The sequence below is a fragment of the Protobothrops mucrosquamatus genome, unplaced genomic scaffold (genome assembly GCF_001527695.2).
Source record: "Protobothrops mucrosquamatus isolate PMUCROS unplaced genomic scaffold, P.Mucros_1.0 scaffold45, whole genome shotgun sequence".
NCBI lineage: Eukaryota > Metazoa > Chordata > Lepidosauria > Squamata > Viperidae > Protobothrops > Protobothrops mucrosquamatus.
This window is the reverse complement of record NW_015386427.1, coordinates 3,865,401-3,886,124: the sequence shown is the minus strand read 5'-3', so window position 1 is coordinate 3,886,124 and position 20,724 is coordinate 3,865,401. Positions and strand designations below refer to the sequence as shown.

Below are 20,724 nucleotides of genomic sequence, written 5' to 3'. Positions count from 1 at the left end.
CAGAATCTTTCAAAATTAAGATTCATAATGGAAGCACTGATCCAGCTTAGCTGCTTTTAGAAATATGAATAGTACTGCTAAGTATCTATTAGAAATTCTGCAATGGTTTTAAGAAAAGGTATTTTGCTTTGCATGGAAAAAGAAACCTTGTCATTTTATGCCAACAAAAACATGCATTTAACCCAATTTTCAGGAAAGCCCTTAATTCATAATAAATATTGCTAAACCCAATAACAGCAGGAAATATTAATCAAAATATGTGTGTTGCCCCTAACATATTAGTAATCATTGTCTTGAAGCAAAAACAAAAGTTACAAATTCAGAAAAGGAAGGGTCTGTATGATGGAATTTTGTGATTAAAAACATTAAGAAAATGTAGCAACCACCTAAAAGATCCTGCACATCATTAATAAAGTAATTCTTAAATATTTTTAAGAAAGAAAGAAAGAAAGAAAGAAAGAAAGAAAGAAAGAAAGAAAGAAAGAAAGAAAGAAAGAAAGAGAAAGTAGAAAAAATTAGTTAACAATGAATATCTGTGATTCCTGCTAATTATTTATATGATAATCCTAACCCTACATATTTGTGGATAAATCTTTATTCTCAGTGACCTGAAACTAAACTTTTCCATTTCAAATGCTGGATGGATAAGATTACTGAAGGAAAAATATTTCTGTGCACTTTTATATGATTGCTTATTCTTATGTCCCATGTTCAAGCAAGGGCTTTCAGAAGAGGAGTCAACAATGAGCCCTAGCTTTAATTATCCTGAGATAAATTTCATGAGAAAAAAACTACATGTTTCACCTGTCCCATATCTATGGGACTATTGTAGATATTATGATGATAAGCTTTTTTGAAACATTGAAATGGTACAAAAGGAAGTGAGGCAGCTAGTTGAAACTCAACCAACTTTGTGTCAGTTCCAGTGTCAGTTTTAATTTATTATTTTCTTTTCAGTTTCTAAAATATTAACATCCTCACAAAGTACTGCTGTCTCTGATTCAACTACCAGACTTCCTTTTGAAACCTGCGGTCTGAGTGTCTCAAAAACTATTACTACTAAAAAGAAAGGAAAGAACGAGGGGGGAGGGGAAAGGGATTTTACAACTATCTTTTGCTTGAGATCTGGCTTGAGGAGACAAGAAGAGGAGCCAGGGGCAACACAAAACACTTCAACTAGACTAAACTATAACAAAAAAGAGATGATGTTAGTTATGGCTACCTTTCAAATACAGCTGAGGTATACATAGAACTCACTTGCAAGCCCGTGAAAAACTAAAATAAATATATGTCTTTCAGGAGTCTATTTAACTTGGCTTTTAAAAAGTATTCATTCATAATTCACTACGTCGTCTTCCAGAGATACACAAATTATGGTTACTTTCATGTGGCAAGGAGAGGAAACTTGACCCAAATCTCAACCACAGTTCAACAACTGAGTATAGTTCTTCTGCTCTCACTAAGACTATTGGCTTCTCTGCTGATAAGACCTGCATTCAAGTGAGCAGAATCTCTTTAAGTGAATTCAGGAACACCCACACTAGTTATTTGGGCTATAGGCAGAAGGTAAAATCTAGGAAACTACTTTTGATCTGTTCAGACCATTTGTCCACTGAGTTTAGTCTGACCTATAACCACCCTCCAAAATCAAAAGTTTTCCACACTAGTGAAATCTATCCAAACCTTTTAAACTGGAAATGTTATGGACAATTCTTGGCCCTTCCATTTAGAAATTTATTTGCTTATTTGATTTATACACTGCTCTGGCAAGCAGTCAAGCTAGCTAAGACAAAACAAAATATGAAAACTTAATAAAAATTATAATGAACAGTGGCATAGATATTAACAGCATCTCAGGTCGATAAGCCTGTCAAAATAAATCTGTCTTCACAGGTTTCTAAATGCTTGAGAAAACTCCCAAGAAAGTACATTTCATAGTCAGAGCAATGAGAAGAGGACTTTCTCCCATGTGTCAGAAAGATGGGCCTATGACCATGGGTTATTTATTAATTTTAATAAATCTAGACTGGAATGTTGTGAAAAAGTACGAAAAAGAAAACAAAATTCAGTGCAATATACTTCTAGGCTTTGCAGAAGGCAGATCATACAGCTAATTGTTTTGATCAATGATCGAAGAAAAAAGTTAACATACAAGCTAACGGATTTTAGACATTGTGGTTATAATCTTATATATATTTATTTTATTCAAACTATTTATATAGTTGTTCAGCTCATAAAATGCAACTGAAGGTGACTTAATAGGGTTAAAACCATAAAAAACCAATAACAAAACATATAATGACACAATACAGCTTAACTGAGACCAGAGGCTACTGATGGACATCAAGTACTTAATCTTGAACAGTCTACTTACGTACCTTCCTTCACATCTTGTGTCTTTTCTTGAGTTTCTATCTCAGCATCATTCTGAGCTTTCAGTTCCACCAATTCATCATCTTCCTCATCCTCTACAAAACAAAAGGGAGCCATATAGAAAATGAATTTGGAGAATCAATATGTGAAGAATTGCATGATCTAAAGGCAGTGGTGGGATTCAGCCAGCTTGCTGGCAGAACCAATACCTAATTTTTTGTTGAGTTTGGTGAACCGGTTATGATAAATCTGAGTCTCCACTCCTGCCCTTCCCGTCTCCGGTTTTTCCAAGTTTTTTTCAATCTGATGCTGAGGTTTTCTCTCTCGGCTCCTCCCTTCAGCCATTCGAGTCTTGCCACTCTCAAGGTCCTCAGGGTGATGGAGGAGGTTCTCTAAAGCACTGACTGAAGCTGACACCTGTTCCATGCCCAAGGGAGATCTCTTCCATCACCCTTCAAGCGGAGGCAGGAGGGGAAGATAGTGATCTGGACATGCTGCACAGTGACAGCAAGCGGAGGCAGGCAGGGGAAAGCTTCCCACACCTCTGCTTGCTGCCATCATGCAGCACATCTGGATAGCCTGTCTCCCCCCCCCCCCCGCCTCCACTTGCAGGGTAATGGAGGAGGTCTCCCTTAGGCTTCTCCCACTTGGAGTAAGAATAAATGGGAGAGTATTGAAGAGAAAATAATGGAATGTAAAATTCCATGAATGAGACAGAGTAATTAGAGAATAAGCAAGTCTAACCATAGGCCTACCACGTCCCAACACCTATCACGCCTTGTCTGTTCGGTAGTGACTTATCCCACTTTCTCCTTCCTCCTCCTCCTTTGAACAGCCCTTCACTCCCATTGCTTTTTCAGTCCCGGATCTCGGTTTGTCCAGAGCCTGTGCAGAGGGTCTTTGGAAATGAAGCCCCACAGCAATCAGATGGGGTAGGAACCATTCCCTTCACTTTTGGACGGGCTCCAAAATGGGCTGGAAGGAGCAGCCCGAAGATTCCAATCTGGCTTTGCAGCAAGCAAGGGGATTGAATGCACATTGGTCTGGAATCTCAAAAAACCAGGGGTTTCCCCCCCATGCTGCATTTTCACTGCCATACTGTTTAACTTTCTTTAAAGTTTACTTGATGCAAAATGGGCATTCTGCATCAAATAAACTTTAACCTTTAACTCTCCCATTTATTCCTACTATTTCTTCCATCTTTTTTCTTATCTCAGAAAAAACATTACAGCAGAAATACAAAAAATGAAATATTTGTGGCATATTTCAATATTTTTTTTTATTTGCCTCTTTGAGAATATTTTTGTTTTTGAAATGTGAGATATGTACAAGTCAAGAACATAATCCACATAACTGAATTTTCAAAAATAGTAATTTTTCACAGACATCTTTTAAGAAGAAATACATCCAATTATTATTAGATATATTTAATAATGCTGGGAAAGATTGAGGGCAATAGAAGAAGGGGACAACAGAGAATGAGGTGGCTCAACGGAGTCACTGAAGCAGTAGGAGTGAGCTTAAATGGACTACAGAAGATGGTAGAGGACAGGAAGGCCTGGAGGAACATTGTCCATGGGGTCGCGATGGGTCGGACACGACTTGGCAACTAACAACAACAAAATTATTCTGCAGCTCTTGATGCGTTCCATCACCATGAAACATATATTAGGTGTTCCATATCTGACATTGTTTTGCAGTATATGAGAAATTCTATATATATAGAATGGAAAGAATAATTCCAGAAAAATATAACAGTTGTTTCTTTTGTCAGTCAAAACCCAAGACAATGGCTTTTTAATATACCAACCCAGAAACAAAACAGTCATAAGTTTCAAATGTTGTTAAATTAACTGCCTGCTCTTTTCTTATCCTGCAGCAAACCTCCACTCTCAGTGATCTTAAGTTTGAATGTTTGTCCCTAAGATGCTTCTTTGTGGCCAATAAACGGAAAGAAGGGAAAAAAAGAAAAAAAACATGTACCAGTTTTAGTCTGGCAGCTACTCTACTAAGGGGACACCTGTTATTCAAACAATTCAGTTCTCGGTAGATTTGACCTATAACAAAAGGTTAAATACAATACTGACCCCAGGTCAGATGCTACTGACAAGTAAACAGGATCGGCACAGTTCTGAAAAATGACCATTCACCACTCAACTTGAGATGACAGCAACTGGAACGTACATTTGGAGTTTAAGAGTGGCTCAGCATTAATATGAATTTAATGAGCACTGAAAATTGACACATGTCAACTACTACTAACAGATGTTTTACTGCCCTTCTCTGACCTATGCAAATTATGCTTGCCTTGCTTTCACTTCTTCTACTCTACTCATGTATGTTTCTTTTTCCTGTTTGGTTATGTTTACCTTAAATTATATGAAAGTTTGGAGACTCCGGTTGATACCCACTACCAATTATATCCTCTTAAGCCCAACTGAGTACATTTGAGGAAGGAAGTAATGCTGTAGCTCAGTGGTAAGCTTGCTATTGCATCTGTGAGGTCCTGGATACAGTCCCTGGCTCCAATTTAAAGGTTCTAAAATAGAACACCTCCCTTAGGCATGAAGCCAGCTGGATGACTGTGAGCCAGTCATTCTCTCTCAGCCCTAGGAAGAACCACTTCCCAAAACATTGCCATAAAAACTGTATGGATACTAGCCATGTGGTCACCAGGTGTCAGGGTGACTTGAAGGACCATTAGAAGAGCAATAAAATAGAACATCTTCTTCTACTCAAACAGCCTATTTGGGTGAATCATCAGGCTGAAGTACTAGACAACTTTATTTGATTGCGTAATTGAGTTGAAGTAGGAATCATCCAGTCATTGCTAATACCTATAAAAATCAGGACATCAATAGAATAGTGCTTTCGTACCTTGCCATTTAGGTTTTGAACAGAAAATGGACATAGGTTTTTTTGATTTTTTCCCTAATATGCATACCTATGAACAACCTACATGCCAGTATATTTTGATACAGAGGAAATGGATTCAGTATTATGATGGTAATTTAAAAATGAATGATTGAACTGGATGAAGAACTCAAAGGAACAGAAGACCAAGACAATTTTATTAATAGAGCCAATTATATCATATAAGTTATCTCTTCAGTTTTTTCTGTTTTCTCAGAATTGACAGGAACAAAACATCAAAATAAGCTAATCCTATTGTAATGCAAAATATCTGGGGTAAACTTAGACTCAAATGAAATTATTATGTTGTATGTGTTTCTCTCCCAGAGCACTTATGCCATATTAATTCTACATACACATAGACATTACACACATACACTTTCCACACATGATTTAGCAAAGTTGAAATGCACTTACATTTCAAAACTCTCTACAACTGTCCAAATCTTCAGAAGCATTCCCACATCAGGCAACATTTTTAAAATTCTTCTCTTGCAACATTTCGTAAAATTTATACAATTCAAAAAAATAAATTAAATACAGCAAATATGTATTACTTAGCAACTATATTTTTTTCAAAGCTATCCAATTACTGGAATAAGAGACAACAGATAATTTTACTTACCCAAGATTTCCTAGATCTTTATCTACAAACCTTCAGGGTTTAATTTTATATTTATAAATATTTGCAACTCTCCGACATTTTCCTGACTTGAGTTTATTCATTTAGGGACTCTTTTTTCTTTCCTACTTCTTTCTTTATTACCATCTTTTGCAAACAATTGGGAGACTTGACAATTGCAGTTTTAAATTCTATTCCAACCCCTTTGAAAGATTCCCGAACGAAGGCTTTACATCCTAATTCCCTTTCTACATTTTCCATTTAAAGTTGTCTGAAATCAGGATTTCATGACCTGAAATAGAAATTTCCTGCCAGAAATGGAGGCTAGCAGAACAAGTTGGAGAAAACAAGGAGATTCAAGCCTCATCTCCAATTTCATAGGGAGAAGTCCCAAAAAACATATGGCTAAGGTAGAAGCCATAAGGCTACACCCTTAATTTCCAAAATTATACATATTGTTATATAGTGTTGTTGTATACATTATAGAGAACAAAGCTTTGTTTCTATTCTGGAGACATGCATTCTATCTGCTATGATTAATCCACTCTCTACAGAAGTGATATTTTCATTTGGATATGTTTTTCTAGTTTCTCTTGCAGCTAGTACTGTTGCTGTTGAATCAGTTCACTATGGAGTTAATTATTGCCTAAGATTTATGTAAGAAAGACAGTCCTCTCTGCTGCTATAGGTACCACCAATTCAACAGCTATGATCTACACTGCTCCCTGGAGTACAAGATTTGTACTTCCATAGATTTGCACCATGACAGTACTTCTGCACATGTTTGTTAAAGCAGAGCCATGGGGAATATCATGTTTTAATTTTATATAATTAGAAATTACTCCTTTCTCTCCCTTGAATAACTGCATGTTAGTATATGGAAAGCAAGCTATATATCTTGCTTTATTAAACAGTATTCTATATGGTATGGTGAGTTAGTATAAATGTAATTATCTGCAAGTACATCCTGCAATATGAATGAACAAATGAATGCAAATTTGGGCTAGGGGAAAGAATGCAAATTCAAAATTGTCTTTCAGCTCCAAAACCACTATCAATTTTATATGAATGTTACTCAAGGAACACTATTTATCACAATGGAATGGTAAATGCATCCTATATATAAACAATTGACAGCCAAAATTATACTCATAGTAGTTCAAGTCCCAATCAGAAGCTATAACACAGTTTGTCAGATTTTTATAGTTTATAAAAGAAAACACTTTTTCAAATAACAGAATATAATAGTTTGATCCATTTTGGATTGGTCAGACCCACTAATAGTATTATGTCCAGTTTTGGGACTGCGCTTTTAGAAATTAGGTTAGTACATATCAAGTCTTCCATTTTAGCCTTTCAACAAACTTGGGACATTTGCTTGAAAGAAAATATCAAGATTCAGAGCTAATTATGGTGTCCTGGTAAATTGTTAATATAACAGATATCAGCTTGAAGTCACCATTAACATTTTCTACACTGTCCCAGAAAACCCCTGTTCTGGCTTTGTCCCAATATACTGTATTAATTAAATATCAATATGTACAATGTCTTGAAAATGTGATATTATGGTATTGCAGTATTGTTAGGTACTATAGAACCACTCTAAAGCTTTCTTCAACTTGGTGCCCAGATGTGTAAAGTCCAATTTCCATAACTCCCATCCATTAATGAGAATCAGGGGAGTCTTGAATAAGGTATTGATTAATTATCTATAGAAGGCACCCTCTGTATACTTTAACTACAGTAGTCTCTGGGGAGAAAGTACAACTAGTACACAAATAAATTACAGAAATAATAATTAAGAGTGGAGTTACTTATAAACAATTGGGAAACAGAACATTAGCAAAATAAATAAATAAATACAACAAGCGATAGACTTTGCAACTATCCAAAGATTTTGTGCAAAAATAAAACAGACTTATATGTTTGATTACAATTTGATTGTAAAAGAATTGCTTGATGCATTAATTCTCCTTGCCTCGCTGTACATAGTATACAGAAACCTGAAAATATAGTATCCTATTTAAACTCTTCCAAGTTAACTTAGATTCATGTTATTATCTATTAACCTCTCTAAGATTACAGCATGAACTATTTCTGGCATGACTATTCTCGATCTGCTGGTGTAGTATTTCACATTTCCATCTTTTGGTTTTTCACTTTACCACTAAGTGTTGATTTTGTTTTCAAGCAGCTTTGGTTTCACTGCACTCAGCCACTGCCCTAGAAAGGCAGGTCTTATTTTTCCATTTTGTGACAAATGATGGAGTATGGACGCCAAATGGCAAGGAAATGGCTCTCGGTTTTTTGTTTATGATTTTTCTTTTGGCATCTTAGAACTGCCCAATAAGCCATATTAACTGAACGCCTGGCTACAAGAATTTGCAATGCTTCCTCTATTAGAGCCTTCAATATAATTATTTTCCTATTAATTAAATATGGAAAGCTGCCTATGGTTCTTATGAAAAGTATCTATTGAATCCCAGAAACTGATTTTCCTTGGCCTGAATACATTTTCCTTGGTTGCCACAACAATCTCAAAGTTCTTTGCCCCTTGGTCATGGCTATACACTAACTATGGCCCTTTCTTTTTAAAATGCTTCCTCACTTCTGTACTAGTGTACTAGTGAAAATGTCAAAAACATTTAGTAAAATAATTCAACTAATGAGAAAAATGATTTATGCCTTTGCAATTTCAGTTCAACAAGCATTAAATGGATCACACAGTGGACAGAATAAAGCATTCATAGTAGCAGCCTCCTTAATTGTATTTATTTACTTACCGAGGTCCTTTCCAACTCTGTTATTCTGTTAATTTTGGCTCAATGGCATGGAAAAGAAGAGGCAAGCAAAAAGGTAGTAGCAAAGTGATAAGCTTGTTCAGGATTTTCTGTATTGTGACCCTTACTTTTCTATCATCAATCTAATTCTTTTGAGGGACCTCAAATTACATTCAGTTTCTTATCTTGATCTTAAATAAATCTCAGATCTGTTTGTCATGAAGATACTGATTTAACAGAATGCAATGTTTTTTTGTTTAAAAAAAATCTGATCAGACTTAGGTTTGGGTCAACCTGTTTGCTTGATGTACTGCTAGCCAAAAACCACACCAATGACAAAAGTACAACCTGGGAATAATTGTAGGTAAGCCATGTCTTTCTGAAAACCAATTGAAATATTTTCAATGGCACATGTTTTGAACCCAAGAGAAGAAGTGACAAGGTAACAGCTCCAGAATAACACAAACCAATGTTTTTCTTCCATTTTTTAAAAAATTGTCCATAACAATATTGACAAATCAATGGAGATTATAATGATAGATCTAAATAATAAGAAATATAAATTTGGAGTGCTCAAGTCAACATCTTTTTGCCTTCCAGTTATTTTGCATTTAAATCTAAATAAACCCAAAGAATGACATTATAGTCAAACATATACCATACAGAAATATGAAATACAAATTATAATCTGGTAATAATAATAAAAACATAATAATAAAAACAGTAGAAAAAGGTTGGAACATTCACAGGAGATACTGCATTGAAACTATTTGTAAGAACGATTCTAACTGGGAGCTATCAGCTATCTTTCCAAAGGGTCAGGCATACCACATCTAAACCCCATCCAAAACTATTAAAATTGTTTTTTGGGGAAATGATTTTTCATTGAGGGAAGTCTATGAATTAAGCATAGGTATTTATATACTGCTATGGAAAATATCTTAAGTGGGATGCAAAAATGTTTTTAATATAAAATAAAAATTTACATTGAGATTAAATATGTATATATACCAGTGATGGCGAACTTTTTAAAGACCGAGTGCCCAAACTGCAACCCAAAACCCACTTATGCATCGTCGGGTGCCGGGTAGGTGTGGCCCATTGGCTGGGTGTGGCCAATTGGGGTGTGTGGCCCATTGGGTGGGCATGGCTGTGGTGGTAACAGCAGACTGGGTGGGACTAAAAAGTTCAATCAGTCAATTCCAACTTTGCAAGTTCTTTTTTTTTCCCTGCGAGAAGTTGAAATTGACTGATTGATTGAACCTTTTTTTTTTTTTGCACATGGCAGCGAAGGCCTAAAGCGAAAAAGTTTTATAAAACCCAGCTGAAGGCCTAGGACTGGGGTGATGGTGCGCGTGCCCACAGAGAGGGCTCTGAGTGCCGCCTCTGGCACCCGTGCCATAGGTTCGCCACCACTGATATATACTATTAATTATAACTTAATAGAATAGCAATATCGCAAATATCAGGATGAATTTACAAGTTTGGGGTATGTGCCTAAGTGTTAGCAAAGCTGGTACGTGTTTTATTTCCTGAGATGGGGACAGTGACTCAAAGAAAAGTGATTATATGATAAGATAATGGAGATTATTTTAATTAAAAACACATTCTTTTCATGAAAGGCAGTTATTTAAGAAAAATAAGGAATATTTTAAGGAAACTTTCAAAAGTCATCATTATAGCAATCCCTTTAGCTGCACTAGTTGAAAATTCATATCTCCACAATTCATGGAGGATATTTACAATTGCACTGATAATTGTAGAAATTCAACCATTTTATTAAAATAATTCTGTATATTTAGTTATTTTTTCCTATCTTTTATTTGTTGGTCTCCAGTAAAAGTTGTGCATTTCTTAAAAGAGCTCCAAATATTCACCACTAAATTGCACAGAACCACACAATCTCCACTTTGTTTTTGTTGCTTTGTTGCATGACTTAAAGAATATAATTCTTTCTCCATGAATCAGTATGAAATGAAATAATTCCTGCTCCAACAACAAATGCTAGTAGGGAAAAGTATATTCTTGTACTACAAAGCGGATACTTAATCTCTAAATAGAAAAATGCAAAATATAAGGCTGTATGCAGTTGACAGTCTCTGCCCTGGAGGTTTCCCAGCTTTTAAATTCAAACTGTGTCTAGGAGCTCTTCACAGCTACAAACCTTTGAGGCAAAAGTGCTCTATACATGTTCAAAAGTATATGCTGATTAGTAAATATTCATTAATCTAAGTGCGGATTACAGAGAGTAACGAAAAAACTGATAGATAAGCAATAGTCATTATCTACACAAAAAGGGATGAAACATTTTTGTAAGCTCTGAATAATGAGATAACATTATTTACAGAATATGATCTGTAAGTCATATCTTATGCTATCATTTAGTGATACATATAAATTAATTAAGACTTGATAAACCACAATTAGGTCGCTTTACCACTGATATTCCCTGGAAATGTAATACAGAAACGTATGACATTGATTAGGTTCAAATATCACATTGTCATGAATTTGTTAACATTATTTATTAAATAAGCCAATTGTTTATTGCTATTAAATATAAACCCATGTATTTGCCCACATAAGTATAATAATACCTAGCCAAAATACATATGTTTATATAAATGCATGTTTGCAGAAGGAAGTCTATCTGTAGACATTAAGTAGGCAGGACCAGCAACATCAGTGACATCAGGGAAGCTATAGCAGTCCTTTCAATTATTATAGACATATATGTATAATATATGTATAATAAGTGAAAAACACTTAATTTAATTTATTCAATTAGGCACTGTCTAACTCCAAACAACTATTTTGATCAGGCTCCTCTTAGAAGCTATTGGACTGGATTGGCCATTTTAAAATTTTATTTGAATGTTATTATAATGGATTCCATTTTAGTGTTTATTCTTTCTAATTTGTATAATACAAATTTACTTGATTATGAACTTCCCAGATTTTGGCAAGTAGTGATAAGTACATGTTGCAAATAAATAATTTTAAAAATAGTCCTACAAAATAGCACTTGATATGTGCATATAATGGACAACAGGATAAAATAAAGAAAAAAAGTTGCACTCCACAGTGTTTAGGTAATCATGTGGGTCTATTTTACAACAAAATCAGAGCTAACTATTAGATATTATTCTCCCAATTCAATGTTTCTGAAAAACTAAGTTGTACTTAATTTCAAGCTGATAAGACACTTCATCAATTCTATTTGAATGTTAAATTAGTATGCACACATTTATCACTTTGAAATGTATGCTTTCTTTCACTTTTCATCAACCCATTCCTAAAGCAATGAACAATGACAAAGCACCCTGTCTTTTGCTCCCCTTTTTCTTGAGTCACAGCTAATGAAGACCTGTGGCATTAAAGGCAGTCAAGATAGTCTTTGGTAAACTGTTTTGATTCAAAGGGCAAGATTTGAATCTGTCTAAAATTAAAGTACAACTTAAACACTTTATTTTGACAGCAGATTTATAACAGGAAAATCTCAACAGGAATTAAATGCAAACTTTCTATTTCTTCCCCCCCCCCCTCCTCTGCACAATGTTGGAATTTTACATAAACTTCACTTTGATTTAGTGTCTCAGGCAAATAGCAGGAAAACCTAGCAGCGGAGGTAGTCCTATCACCATGTCTGAAAACAGCTCCCTTCCATTTGGGGGGCTCTCTCATGCTGCTAATGTGAATTCAAATCATCTGTGTTTAAGATTTAACCTAATGATTGACAGGTCCTTTGTAGTCTCAGTCTGTAGTAAAGATTATTGAAGATATCTATCAGTTATTACTACAAACCCACTATGATATTTAATACTTGGAGAAAAAATGTTTTTTTAAGATTATAATGTTGAATTCATTTTGGAAAACTATTTTAAAATAAAGAATTAAATACACGTAGGTGGCTGAAATCCAAGTAAAGAATTTAATGTGCAGGAGGTGGAAGAAAAAGACATGTTAAAGCATCCTCTTTGAATCCCAAAGAAGATTTGGAGGAAAAAAGATTTCATTTTGAAGCTACTCTATGTTTTATAATATCAAGAGTTATGAAGATTTGGGATGAGAGGGGGCATTGAATTTCATAATATTCTCACTGTGAACTATTCTCTCTCCTTTCATAGTTCTCATTTGTCCAGATGTGATACCATCTGGAGAAGAGGCTGAGGGAATGTCCAGGGACCAACTCCATAGGAGGGACCCAAAACAAAACATAACTGAGATTACTTATTTTAGTTAAGTAGATGAAATATATGTGACTAAGTCTGGAGTACAAAAGGGCACAACTTGGGGATTGCTCATTAGGAGAATAAAATATGATTCTGGGCTCATGATTAAATGCAGTGCTTTTTTTGTAAAAAAAAAAAAAAAAAAAAGGTGCCGGAACTCACACACGTCATACAACCCGCCTTGCCTACCCTACAAGGTTCCATCCAAAAAAGGTGCTGGAACTCCGTTCTGGGAGTTCTATGAGAAAAAAAGCCCTGATTAAATGTTCCATAAAGAATTACTCCCCCCAACTTTCACACAGAAAACTAACTGTAAAAAGGCTTTCTAGACCTTCTATTAGATTTCAGAGAAGGGTTATGGAAGACACCATTTCATCAATCAACTCATTCCCTGTCTAAAGTGATAAAATCCAGATACAGATTTACAGACACCAGTGAGTAATGTCACATTATTCCTACAATCTCATCTCTTATAAAAACTACAACATTATTTTTTTATTTTTAGCAAAAAAAGATAATTATAAATGTTATGGTAGCAAATTATCACTCCAACTTCTTTTTCCCCAATCCACCACTCCCCCCTCCCCCATTTCAAAGTCAGAGAGCAAGAAGAGAAAGCGGAATTATCTCTCAGGGCGGGTAACCACCTGCCATCCAGAAAAGGTTCTTGAGAGCCAGCATCTGTCTGAGTTTTGATGTAATGGCTTTGCTTGCCAGGTTCTTTTCAAGTCTCCTCTAATCAAAAGCTGTCACTTGGTGCTATTAGCAAGAAAAAGGAATGGCAAAGGGGTGGGAAATATAGCCATCTTTTAGAAAGAGGGGAAAAGAAAGGAGAGACAGAAAGAAAATTCAAGCAACTAACCACTCGTCACCTGATGCCAAAAGCAATAAATGCATTAATGGCTTGGCCAAACCTAAAAGTCATGAAAGCTTGCCGATTCTGTCAACAGAACTATTTTTCAAAATATATGTGCAAACCTATGGAGAAGCTTCCCTCCCTCCTTACTTTTTAGAGAGAGAGAGAGAGAAAGAGAGAGAGAGAGAGAGAGAGAGAGAGAGAGAGAGAGAGAGAGAGAGAGAGAGAGAGAGAGAGAGAACGCAAGGGGCAGAGGGAGGGAGGGAGGGAGGGAGGGAGGAGGGAAGGAGGGAAGGAGGGAGGGAAAGGGGGAGAGAGAGAGACAGACAGACACACACACACACACACACAAGAGACAAAGAGAGACATACAGAGAGAGAGACAGAAAGAAAGAGAGACAAAGAGAGAGACACACACAGAGAGACACAGAAAGAGGCACAGAGAGAAAGACAGAGAAACACAGGGAGAGAGAGAGAGAGAGAGAGAGAGAGAGAGAGAGAGACAGAGAGACAGAGAGAGAGAGAGAGAGACATACAGAGACACACAGAAACACACACAGAGACAGACAGAGAAACAGACAGACAGAGAGAGACAGAGAGACAGAGACAGAAACAGTGAGAGAGCCAAAGAGAGAGACAGAGACAGTGAGAGAGCCAAAGAGAGACAGAAACAGAGGCAGAAACACACACACACAAACATACACACTGAGAGAGAGAGAGAGAGAGAGAGAGAGAGAATACCAGAAAGAGCAAATGTAAATAAAAAGATTTAACAAGTTTACATTGTTGTCTATGTAAACAATAAAACCCGAAGGGATATTTCAAAAGAAAAAGAAAGAGAGAGGAATGCATTATCTATATCTTTGTGTGGGAGAGTGGGGAAGGAGGTGAAATAGGAACATGTTCCATGTTTCTATATGGAGAACCCCATGTGCAGCAAAAACAGCTGAAGAACACAGTATTTTCTGACCTTTTGATACAGAATCTAACAAGAAGGTGGCAAACCAAGGTGCAAGAGAACATGCACACTAAAAAAAAAAACCACAGAAGTGCAGCTACTGGCCTGGTGAGCACTGCAACACAGGAACAGTCTACCATGAAGCTGCGCATGGTCTCCATTAGAAAAAAAAACCCTGACACATAAGGATTTTCAGCCCAATCGTTGCACCTTGGAGACATTAGGAAACATGGCAAAATGAGAGGTGGCAATCGTGCTATAAAGAAAAGTTTCTAAATCCTTGGCACATATTGAAATTGTTTCAGTTACAGACATAAAATTACATACTGCTGTTTTTAGGTTTTTGCACAGCTTCAGTTTTGCCTATAAAAACTGAAAAGGCCAAATGTGCAGAGTTCCACCAAAACAGTTTTAAAGATGTGAAAAGCAAAAATCATTGTTATCACAATCTCCATCAATGTCCAAACATTAGTTTTTAAAATTTCCCAGTGAGGCAATAAGGAGATAATTCTGTGATTTCTGATGAAAAACACAATTATGACCCATAATGTAATTGTTTGGTTTCTGACTTAGCAGCTTGTAGAAATCCAAGCATACTTTATGATTTTGTATAACAGGCAATGAAGTGCTACACAAAAAAAAATCACATACCTCACATAAACATTATTAGAATTATTTCTGGTTGACCAACAATGTAACCCTTAATATCTGCAAACTATTTCCTACTCTGATTTAACACCCTGCACTAAATCACTATGTGATATACAGTATCTGTTTTTATCCTACACTACAAACTCACCATGAAAACGCAAAACCTATGTTTTATTAATGTGTGCAATGTGAATCCAGTCAATTATGATTTATCTCATAAGTCACAATAAAAACATGGCAGAAATTAGGTATGTATTTTGGAGGTAGTAATGTCTACAAGTTGCAAATGGAATTGTTAAATGCTGGCTGTGAACATTTGTTAGGCGAAGCTACATATTGTATGCTTTGCATACAGACACATGGAACATACTCTCAGTCCTCTGTTGGTTCAGTGAATCTAATAAAAATATATAAATTCCTGAGAAAATAACTGGGGCGGTGTTTGGGGGAGATGATGACAGGGAACACTCTACCTGTTGCACACTTTGCCCTTTTCTTAAAAAAAAAAGGTTAAGTGGGATTAGGACTCATTAATATTGGATGAGACTACCAGGACTATAGGTTAGACTGGGAAACTTAAAATGGCAAGCCTTATTGTTTCTAAGAAATACATGAACATACTTTAGAGACCACCATGATCTTCAGCAAGATCTTTTACTCTGCTTGAAAAGCAAAAACCATTTTTAAGGCAAAAATGCATTAGAGGGTGAATTTGCATTTTTCCCATGGCTGTATCATGCTAATGTTCTTAAATTAACCCAGATTTGTTTGGACTGTGATTTATTATTTAGTCCTCCAGTAGAGCAACATTAGCAAAATAAAACACTAAAAGAGAAGTTTAAGGAAGGTTGGAAAGCCATTGCTATTAATTTACTTCCTTTCTCTCTCTTTTCCCCTCTTTATATATTATTATTTATTTCCCAGCAAAACATAGAAATACACCACATCATTCTATATTTATCTACACAAATCTTCTCCAGTTTCTACAAAAGATTTAATGAATATTTTACAGTAAATATCTTGCAACCTTCTTTCACTTAAAATAGAGATTACTGGCATTTTAATCATAAAAAATGCTGAACATTTAAGACAGAGCAATGATGCAACTTGAATGAAATAGAGATTGCTTTTCAAACATTTTGGTATATAATTTAATTTATTGCTAAATTGATAGCTAAACTAAAAACAGATTCAATTGCTGGGCAAAGGGGGGCATGTGTACAAGAAATTACCAAGCTTTCTTGTCTTGAATTAATTCTAAGCTTCTTTGGATATATTTTCCTCTGCTTCTTACTATTGCCACATAACAGACAGTAGCCATTAATTCAGGTAGTGACTGGTTTTCAGTATAAAATGCCAGCTGTATATGAAATGGGTTAGTAGGTGAAATATTCAAATGTTAATGGATGCACATTTGTTACTGACTACAACGAAAGAACAAAGGTAGAAACATTCTGGCCTCTGGAAGCAATTTATAAACTGTTTCCCCCCACCACCAAGTCCTGAGACTATTCTGTATTATGTAACAGTATTGTTTAAAACTCATGCCCCCCAAAAGTGTTGATTAGCGCTCCAATAATTTCCAAACAACATGGATGGGGTCCTGAATGTAAGCTCCAAGGAGACTGACAAACAAAAGCATGGAGGCTGGAGCGAGAAATTTTTGGGTGGCTGTTTCATCTCCTCAACTCCAATTATGTTGAATAGATGAGGCAGAAATTAATCCCTTTTTTCTTGAGTTTTTCAGGAGGAAATTTTGGAAAATTTCTTTTTTTAAATAAGAACTATTCTAACATTTAAGCTCTGGAAACCAAATGGCTTTTTAAAAAAAGATACTGCTAAACTTTTTATCATCTTCTGTCATATTTTAGTTCATTTTTGCTTAACATAATCTGAAGAAGGCTTCTGTAGATCATGAAAACTTCCTCATCTGTAGAGATTGTGTTAGTCCAAATAATCAGGTATTACCATAGTTACTTCTGAGACCAACAGACATTTTAGTTGCCTCACCTCCATTTTTCATTGCACCTTACATTATCTTATCTTCTCCACACCCTTTCTTTTTATCTGCTAACGTTAATGGCCTAGTACAGTGATGGTGCCCAAACTGCAACCCAAAACACACTTATTTATTGCAAAGTGCCAGGCTCGCATCAGCATTGTGGTGCCCTCAGAGGAGTTGGGAGGGCATTGCTCTGGTGGTCATAGCAGACTGAGTGGGCATGGCTGGCCGTGGCCACCTCGATATTGCTCATGGGGGGATGCCTGTGGTGGCTGGGCAGGGTTGGGGAAGATCCAGGGAGTCTCTGGTGGGTGGAGCGGTGGGTAGGAGGCTCATCCTGCGGGGTGAGGCAAGGTGAGGCAGGGGGCAGGGCAGGATGCCATTGCCATGGGGCAAGACAAGGGAAAGCAGGGGCTGGGGCAGCTGCTCCCTGACACCATTGGCCTCCGTACACAGAGACCAGCAAGCAAGCACATGGGGGCTGACAGCCTGCCGGCCCCTAGACCAGCACACTCTGCCTAATGGACCTGCATGAACAGCTGGCGGCCGCGGTAGGTACCGAGGTGCACGAGGGGAATGCGCTTTACTTGCAAGCCAAAGGCAAGACCCTCGAGGGGGCTGAGATGTCCAGTGGTGACCAGCTCTCCAATCAAAAGAGATGGGACAGAGTAGATATGTCTGGCGGTCCACATCACATGCTCCAACTCTGTGTGCTGCCAGTGATGCCGCAACGCTGCACTACGCAGACCCTGAGGCCCCTGCTGCCCGATGCTGTCGGCCTCCGTGTGCTCACCACCTCCTATGCGTGTGCCTTGGGGGTCAGTGGGCTGGGTGGGGCCAGGGCAGCAGGGGCCAGTCCTTCACCATCTCCACTCACTTCCTGCCCCTTCACTTCCAAACACCATGTGCTCATTCACTTGCTTACTCATTACCCTGTCGCTTCCAAACGCCGCTTCCTTGCTAACTTCCTGCCCCGTCGCTCCAAACACCATGTGCTCCTTACTCTGGCAAACTCTGCTGGGATGACAGCGTGCATGTCCACAGAAAGGGCTCTGAGTGCCACCTCTGGCACACATGCCATAGGTTTGCCACCACTGGCCTAGTATATCATCCATTGTGGTAAATTAAAAATATTAAAATCATTCTTGCAATGTTACTTGAATATATTTGTTTTACTTTCGTGAATAAAAATTATCTTTCCATCTGAGAATTAGTTGAACCATAATTTGATCAGGACTTGATCCATATTTTAGGCCTTTGCCAAATGACCCATCATTCCCTTCTTTCTGCAAAAGGTCTGTGTCCATGTATCTATTCAATTAGGTGCTGGTCCTCGTAAATCTGGCTCTGACATTTTTAAAATGTGAATTTGTTTTTTTCCACCTTTTTTAACAAAAAAATTCAAATCCAGTATGCCCAGTTAAATCATGCTTATATTACTGTACTCTGTTGCTCTCTTTTGTTTATACACCCGGATAAAGTTAAAATAACCCCTTGAAAATACTACTGTTTCAGACTTGGACAAATACTAAATGTTCTGGAATTTCTTTTGTTGTTGTTTTTGAACAAGAAATATCCAGTATAATTTGCAAAATATGGATTGGCAGGCTAAACCTTGGAAGAAACATCCTGCATGCTGGGATATTCACCAAAACCAAATGTTTTCAAAAACCAAATTCAAATGAAATGAATGCTGCTGAATGATGACATATTTATGACAGCCTTGGTGACTAAGAAGAGGTCTGTTTTTCTGAACTAAAAAGAGACAAAACAAAGTAATAATCTTCAGTCAAGAAAGCATCCTAGTCACTGGATTAGAGTAAGAAATAGATCAATACTATTTCAGCATCATAAAAATGCCCCCCCCCCATTTTCTGTGACAGATGTTCTTAACTTATCCTTCCTATTCCAGTCTGTATTTGACCTTAGCCACAAACCAAAGAACCTTGAAACACATTCTGTGAATGGAAATGTGCTTTAAACTAATCTCCTAAAATAATATCTTTCTCCATTCTCAAAATACTGTGCTGAAATTATTTTTAAAACACTTTATGAATACCTTTCAGAAGAGTGGTGGAATCAATAGATAGAAAGGTAAAAAGGTTTAAACTTCTCTGGCCTAGCACAAGACTTTTACACAAGCATACAAAGTTTTTTGGACTCATTATGGAAATGTAAGTAGTCCTTGACTTACAACCACTACTGAGCCCAAAATTTCCGTTGGTAAGCAAGACATTTGTTAAGTAAGTTTTGCCTTATTTTACGACCTTTCTTGCCACAATTGTTAGGTGAATTACTGCAGTTGTTAAGTTAGTAACACGGCTGTTAGGTGACCCTGGCTTCCCCATTGATTCTGCTTGTCAGAAGGTCATAAAGGGTGATCACGTGACACTGCGACTGAATCAGTTCCAAGCACACAAATTTTGATCACATAACCGTGGGATACTACAACAGTTGTAATTGTGAAAAACAGTCATAAGTCACTTTTCTCAGTGCCACTGTAACTTTGAACGTTCAACCAATGAATGGTTGTGAGCTGAAGACTACCTGTACAGGAATGTGCAACATGCCATATTTCATACACCTCTTCTTTCATTCTTTTTCTGTTGCTCTTCATTGTCAAAGAAATTGGAAACATATGCCCTCAAAAAAGATTTTTTTATTGTGAAGGATATAGCTGATAGGACTTCTGGGTTTCTCTTCGGGATACATCACAATATTGTAGGACAATCCATGGAAAAATTATTCACAAGTAATTATTGCTGTGTGAGTATATATTTTTTCCAGTGGTCATTTTTTCACAAAGCTGCAGTGTTGCTAGGTTTATTAATTGTTCAAAGATCACAGTTGTATGCCAGATGCTTCCTCTCTGCAGACTCTTTTTTTTGCACCCTGAAGCCTCCTGTCATCATACATGTTAAAAATAGGTGGCACGGACTGTTGTGTATAAAATATCCAGTTTTCAACTGCATCAAAACTCACATGATAAAATAATTTTACAATAGCAATAAAGGCTATTATCTTCCTAAGTATTTAAATCTTTTCTTAGCAGTAATTAAAAGGCATCCGGTCCACTTTTCTCTAGAGAGGGTTCTGATTAGCTGTTGATAAACTTAGATCTTTTTTAAAAATACATTATTTTATTTATTTATTTATTTATTTATTACATTTATACCCCGCCCTTCTCCTGGTGGACTCAGGGCGGCTTACAGCCAGTTTAGAAAACAAAACAATCAATACAATATACAAAATTTAAAATATAGTTAAAAAGAAATATTAATATGGGCCTTTTCTTCCTTTTTTAAAAAGTTATTTAAAAACCAAATTTAAAATCCCCT

At 36.6% G+C, this 20,724-nt stretch overlaps 1 protein-coding gene across 4 annotated transcripts in view; it reads right to left on the bottom strand.

The window, feature by feature from the left end:
• Positions 1–20,724, bottom strand: part of DYNC1I1 (dynein cytoplasmic 1 intermediate chain 1) — a 187,649-nt gene that overhangs the window by 109,422 nt on the left and 57,503 nt on the right. For all 4 annotated transcript variants that reach the window (XM_015811581.1, XM_015811582.1, XM_015811583.1 and 1 more), the window contains one exon: positions 2,379–2,468. In XM_015811581.1, coding sequence (XP_015667067.1) covers positions 2,379–2,468 — 90 coding nt within the window. The remainder of the gene's footprint in view (positions 1–2,378; positions 2,469–20,724) is intronic.